The 7302-nt window shown below is 39.5% G+C and overlaps 1 protein-coding gene across 1 annotated transcript in view; it reads right to left on the bottom strand.

Annotated features, from left to right (window-relative positions):
• The window catches only part of ADAMTS3 (ADAM metallopeptidase with thrombospondin type 1 motif 3), a 191400-nt gene that overhangs the window by 102036 nt on the left and 82062 nt on the right, over nt 1-7302 (bottom strand). The window contains exon 5 of the mRNA XM_018570395.1: nt 5816-5821. Within this exon, the coding sequence (XP_018425897.1) occupies nt 5816-5821 (6 nt within the window). The remainder of the gene's footprint in view (nt 1-5815; nt 5822-7302) is intronic.

Raw genomic sequence — 7302 nt, 5'->3', positions numbered from 1 at the left:
TTACACAGCCACAGACAGGACTTTCTTTCCAGCAGCACTGCCCCACTTTTATCCTGTGAGCTGTGGCAATCCCTGAGGTGGAGAGAACCCACTCTTTCCCTGACCCAGAGCCATAATAAGACAGAATCTACTTTCCTGTATATCTAGCTGCCTTTCTCTGGAGCCATTTCTGAAAATATATATATATATACATACACATACATATATACACACACACACACACACACATACACACACACACGAAATTGTAGCAATTGTATCATATTCTTTTAGAATATGGTAAACAAACCAGCAGGATACAAAGTTTAAAGTGACACTAAACTCAGAAAATAAACATTAAAAATGCATTCAAGTACCTTAACTATTAACAAAAATGTATATTATTCGAGCATCACTCGGCTCCCGATTCTCAAATAATCTCTAAATTCATGCTGACACTGTCCTTCCTTTTGGATTGTGGCTTATTTTGTCCCCCAAGGTCCCTGTGTGTGTTGTCACCACTCCAAGCTTGCTCCCCTAATGGACTATAATCTTACATTTTTGTATTGATATTGCAATAATTCATCACAGGAGTGATCTCGGAGTGGTGGCTACTTTACAACACACACAGGAAGCATGGGGACAAAAATAGCCACCCTCCAGAAGGAAGGACAGTGTCAGCATGAATGCATAGATGATTTTAGGACTTACAGCCGAGTAATACACAAATAAGCTACATTGTTGTTAATAGTTGGGGTACCTGAATGCATTTTTAAAGTTTAACTCCTGAGTTTAGTGTTATATCAAGTGAACTAAGCCAGCATTTTTTTCAGTTTTGGATAGAGTAAGGGAGCACTATAACCCCCGTATTTTTTTTACCATTGGGAAGATTTCTCTGTACCTCCTATCCAATATCTACAACAGGAAGTGTGAGGATATCCTTCAAAATAGAGGAAAATCTCTGGTGAACAGTCACCAGACTAGTTCTCCCATTGGAAGATCGCCCATCTATTCCTGTTCTGATGACCACCCACAATTTTGTATTTTCTTTCCCTTTCAGTGATAACAGTCACCAGGACAAATAGAAAGGTAATACAGACAGCAATAAAAACCCAGCATGCATTCTTATCCCTCTCCACTCTAGCCAAAACCAAAAAAACTTAAGGCTTCAGTTGCACTGTAAGCTTTTTGGTTGTCAAAAAGGCACCCATGCTGAAACAAGGAAATTCATCTGCAACTGCATATACAATTGTTACTAATAGCAGACTGATAGGGAAGTGAGTATACAATTAACCATGTCTGCCACCATTCTTTCCACAAATGATTCCTGATCCAACTGATTCAACATTATGATGCAACATTGAGGGCACAATTGTTCTACCTGTGACTAACAGAATTCAACCATATGTCTTACAACTAGCATGCCACTGTAATAGCTATAAACTGTAGTCAGCTTCATGTGCACCTGCAAGGCAGATGTGCAGAACATATACAGAGGATAAAGAAAAACAGTCTGCTTAATTCTTTGAGTTGTGAAGCCCACAACTCCAAGTTCCACGTTCAGCTGTCATTCCCAGAAGCCGGAGAGAAGCTGGTGAAGCAGACCCTAGGTGACATTAGGGATCTGAAAGACCCCTGATGCTATAAAGGGGACTGGTCACTGTATATTGGCTATCGCATAGGGGGCTTGTTACCCACTATGTGATAGCAATAAAGTTAAGTGAAAAAAAAGTACAAAACAATTAGTCACATATATAAAAATAGAAAAAAATAAAACTTTTTTAAAAGTCCCCACCATGCTTAGGGTGCGCCTACATGCGAAAATGACGATTGCGCACATATGTTACATACTCCTTGCAAATGTCAGAGTGAGAGCAATAATTTTAGGCCCATCAATCACTGATAACTGATGAGCAGTAAAAATAAATGTCTGATAATAAATAAATAACTGATAATAGTAAAAAATTAAAACCGCAGTGGTGATTAAATACCGCCAAAACAAATCTCTATCTGTCCCCCAAAATTGTAAAAAAAAATAATTTCAGTACAGCAGTGCATGACTGAATAAATATCAGTCAAAGCACTACAGCGATGAATACTGAAAAATGACCTGGAGAGGTAGGGGGTGTAAACACCCTGGTCATTAAGGGGTAATGGAACTCTAGATAGCAATTAAACCTGATAAGGCTTCTAATCCGCCCTCACTCCAAATTTAAAAAAAGTTTTACCTTGCTGCTACCTAGAACTGGATTTGGTTCCAATTTGGCTTAAACTAGGAATTTTCTAGAAATGTGAGTACAGATTGTTAATTCTTCCAATCCTTCCAAAAAGAAGACTCCATTGGATACACACTCAAGTAACCTATGGCCAATTTTGGGTATTATCGTTTTTTGAGGTTTCGCGCACGCAATTTTAAGGCTTGACATGTTTGGTGTCTTTTTACCCGACGTGACCCCATCTTTTATATTTTACCAAAAAATTGGGTAATAATAAATGTTTTATCATTTAATATAGGGGAAACTGTTTTTTTTTTAAAAATTCGGTAATTTTTCCTTAATATAGTAAAAAAATAAAACCCCAGTGGTGAATAAATACCACCAAAAGAAAGCTCTATCTGTCCCCAAAAAAGGGTATAAAATTAATTTCAGTACAGCGTTGCATGACGGAATAAATGTCAGTCAAAGTACCGCAGCGCTGAATACTGAAAAATGGCCTGGATGGGAAGGGAGTTTAACATCGTGGATGTCAACTGGTTAAAGGCAGTTAAGGAAAATCTAAATTTTTGTGTGAGGTAAAAATCCCAAGAGCAATAAAATATGCTCAAATATGGCTGCTTCATAAAAATTAACGTATATAGTGTTATGGCAATCACAAGCACACAACTACTCAGTCCAGCACAGGGTTTGTGGAGGAGTCAGTGCGCTCAAGACCATGCCAATAATATTCTATTATTGTAATAAAAGCATTGGCAGGCTACATCTCTGGCTACATCTCTTCTGACGCATGTATTTTTTTAATAGAATGTAGCAAGAGTGCCTCATAATGGTACAAAAACCTGCAAAGAAAATATGACATTTTCAAAACAGAACTGGATGAGAAATAGTAAATTGGAAATCCATCCAAATCTCATTTAATCTAAATTTTTGTTGTGTTTGGAGGATAAAAGGCACATGCCTATGTCTGAAATTATACCTATAAATGTAAAACCTTAATGAGAATAACATAAAATTCCTCTAGCAATCTTTTCTCCCTCACCATTCTACGGATAATTCCTAGAGGCGGCAGCAGCAGACGGGAAAACAAAGGAAAGAAAGTCACAGTACTTGTCACAATTTTAATGTTTATATCTATATCCCACACTTTAAAGTTGTAGAGTAGGGGATCATTAAAACCCCTGTCGGGATTTCTTTCTGTCTGTGCCAAGCTGGGGAAATTTCTGTCTGGAAACACAACCGTAAGTGAGAAAAAATCTCTCTAAAATTAGAAGAAATCTCCTCTTAGATAACTGTGATAAGAATAGGTGCCCCTGTTGAAGATTTACCTTTATCTTCTGTTGTTGTGACAATTGAAACATTTTGGATTTCCCATTACTTTGTGTCTAACTGACAATGATCACCTGGACATAAAGAGAGGGATTTCTGCAGATGGGAAACAGTCAGTGATGAAAACTTGACAGGGGTTTTAAGCCTTTCCTTTTTTTACTCAAAGCTATAATAAGGATTGGCTTTAAATATACTTAAATAGAGAAGTAAAGCCAACACTTGTTTGGCTTTACTTCTCCTTTGAGTCACAGGAATCATTTTCTAATGTACTCCTGTGACCCAAAGTCAGCATATAGTGGGCTACTACCCCATATCAACTCAGCTGGCTGATTGGTGACTGGCTCTGCCTCTCTAAAAGCAGCTGTAAGTGCTGAAGGAACAGAGAGTGGAGGTAGAATTCCTGTGGGGAGTGGTGAATGACAGTCCTTGTTCTCTGCAGGGAGAAGAGACAGTAAACTGATCGATCAGCGGTTACATGATTGCTCAGCTCTTGGTTAGAGTCAGCATGTGATAGCTGCAGTGTCCCATACTGGCTCTAAGTATTGGGAAGAGTATATTTTACTAACCTAATAGTTCTCCTTTAATTACACATAATTAGGCATAATTTCAAATAGGATGCTCTTTCATATTCCATCCCAATTTAAAGGAGCATTTTTGCCTAGATAGCTTAAAAAATTTGAAGCATGAAAAATACAAGGTTTTGCAAGTTGAGCATTCCTTCTGAATCGTACAAACTACATAACAGGTATAACGGGTTTTACAAAATGGGTTGTGCAAAGCAATTCCCATCTGGGCACTAGAGGTTATGTCACTTTTTTGAACATTTAAGAAGCAGGCATACACACTATATTACCAAAAGTATTGGGACACCCCTCCAAATCATTGGATTCATGTCTTCCGTGAAATTCTTTGCTACTAAATATTCTGTTGTCAACTGTTAGTTGTATTATAACTAAATGGAAGCAACTGGGAACAACAGCAACTCAGCCACGAAGTGGTAAGCCACGTCAAATGACAGAGCGGGGTCATCTCTGTCTGGCAATCCGATGGACGTGTCTGGGTTTGGCGGTTGCCAGGAGAACGGTGCTTGCCTGACTGCATTGTGCCAAGTGTAAAGTTTGGTGGAGGAGGGATTATGGTGTGGGGTTGTTTTTCAGGGGTTGGGTTTGGCCCTTTAGTTCCAGTGAAGGGAACTCTTAAGACATCAGCATACTGAAACATTTTGGACAATTTCATGCTCCCACCTTTGTGGGAACAGTTTGGGGATGGCCCCTTTCTGTTCCAACATGATTGTGCACTAGTGCACAAAGCAAGGTCCATAAAGACATGGATGAGCAAGTTTGGGGTGGAGGAATTTGACTGGCCTGCACAGAGTCCTGACCTCAACCCGATAGAATACCATTGGGATGAATTAGAGCGGAGACTGCGAGCCAGGCCTTCTCGTCCAACATCAGTACCCGACCTCACAAATGCGCTTCTAGAAGTATGGTCAAACATTCCCATAGACACACTCCTAAACCTTGTGGACAGCCTTCCCAGAAGAGTTGAAGCTGTTATAGCTGCAAAGGGTGGCCCAACTCAATATTGAACCCTACGGACTAAGACTAGGATGTCATTAAAGTTCATGTGCGTGTAAAGGCAGGCGTCCCAATACTTTTGGTAATATAGTGTATGTTTTAGGACTACACATCATAATACATCATTCATTTCAAATTAAACTATGACCATCCTCTTGGATGTAAGATAAAGACATAAATGTCATGGATTCCTACTGATTTCATGGAAACTATAATGGCTCTTTCATTAAAAGAAACTCCATGTGGCCCTATTTGAACAGGAGTGAGCAGGAGATTCATATCTCTGCGTACATTGGTGCTTTGGTGTTTGAGCTCTGTAAACATCGTGCTTTTTCAGAAAAGCAGTTAAGTTGGGCCTGGAAAAAAGGAACCTAAAACTCCACCTGCAGGCTGGATATGTCGATATGAACATTTCATGTAATATTCGTTTTTTACCTGTTTAAACATGGAAAATTAGTTAATCATGAAGGCTTATACAACAAGGTAGTGTAAACAGCAGTGATAAAATAGACTTCAGCCTACTAGAGTCATGGTGGAAGAGGCACTGATACTGAACTTTTTACTTCACCACTCATCTTTGCACTGCCTTACTAAAGAAGCCTGAAACATAGCATTTGTGCCAAATTCGCTAGCCCGTCCATTTTTCATCAAACCAATTTCCCACAGGAAAGAAAAGCACAATGGGCAGGTCTCATCATAATAAAAATATATTCAGACTGGCCTCTGCATGAATGACACTTAAACAAGCTTTGCAGCAAAAGGATGTGAAGAAGAAAAGGAACAGGACCAGCCACCACAGTGAGGATTCTTTTGAAAACTTCAAATGGCCAGCAAAGCCACTTACAAGGCATTCAATAAAAACTATTGTCTAGCCGGGCTCTCAGAGCAAAAGAGTGATCACTTGTCTTTCCATTTGTCCCAATTCTGTAGGAAAGGGGAAATGGGTTACTTGTCTACACATTTAGATGTGATGTTTTAATACAGAAGGAGGACAAAGCCTTCATTTCAGCCATTGTTTAATTTTTGACCATTTCCCATTCGTTGAGTCTGCATTTTCTGGCCAGCTTAGTATCTATTCACTTGCCTGTGACAGTAATAGCGTTACACATGGAACATTTAATAATATACTGTTGCTCTAAGATTGGATGTTACCTTATGTCACCAACCTGCACAGGTCACAATATGGACAAAGAGTGAGATAAGATCCTTATAGTGTAATGTACACCGTAGATATGGTAATCTGTAAATAAAATGGTTTTACTGAATTTTCACTTTAAAATGAACCTAAAGGTTGCTCTGCTTTACTCATTAGGGCAGGTATCAGAAAGTTTGAAAAGGGCTGTGAAAATGAACAGAAACATAACTCTCAGTTGTAATAAACACGATCCACAACGCTTTAGTTGCAGGTCATATGACCTAAAGCCAAGGCAGCAGTGCACTGAGACACTGACATCAGATGAGTCTTTAAAATGAATTAATGACTTGACTAACTTTGCACAGAGCAGTTGTGGGTCTACCTAACATGCTAGGTATAAATCGTATAACATGGCACTGGATCATTGTAAGATCTATTTGCTTTAAAGAAAAACTCCAGGCAGAAATGATCTTAACCTTCGCAATGGGGCTACCCCTGCACTGCAAGTGCTAAACAAGTTATGCTCACCTGAACCTCAGAGCCAGCTGGCTGCTAGACTGGTCCCTGCAGTCTCTCTTCCCCTCCGCTCCATTGTTGGAATGTCCAATATACTGTATTGAACATGATGACTCACAGGACCTTAGATCACTGGAGCGGAGAGGGAGCGAGGCTGCAAGGATAGGCCTAGAAGCCAGCTGGCTCTGAGGTTCAGGTGAGTACACCTTTGTTATTTTTTTTCCCTAGATGAAAATGAGCACTGCAAGGGTTAAGATTATTTCTGCCCCAGAGTTCTTCTTTAACTCATAAATACATTTTGTTCATTTTAACATTACTTGCCCACCTTAACTGATTAAGGTGAGACTCGAATCTTGGCGATCCCCCCCACCTCTTTTTTCTTGCATCCTCTGCCCAATTAAGACCCGTACTGCCATCTGTATTTTTCTTTAAATCTGTATGTCTATCCTATATCCTGAGGTCTTCAGTCCAATCATCAATGTGACATCCCAGGTCCTTTTCTTCCAGCGATGGGCAGCCCTGAATACTGCAGAGATTGTCTTTCACGTAATTA

This window comes from Nanorana parkeri, unplaced genomic scaffold, assembly GCF_000935625.1.
Source record: "Nanorana parkeri isolate BGI_ZX_2015 unplaced genomic scaffold, ASM93562v1 scaffold1528, whole genome shotgun sequence".
NCBI lineage: Eukaryota > Metazoa > Chordata > Amphibia > Anura > Dicroglossidae > Nanorana > Nanorana parkeri.
The sequence above is the reverse complement of the archived record's forward strand: the minus strand, read 5'-3'. Positions and strand labels throughout refer to the sequence as shown.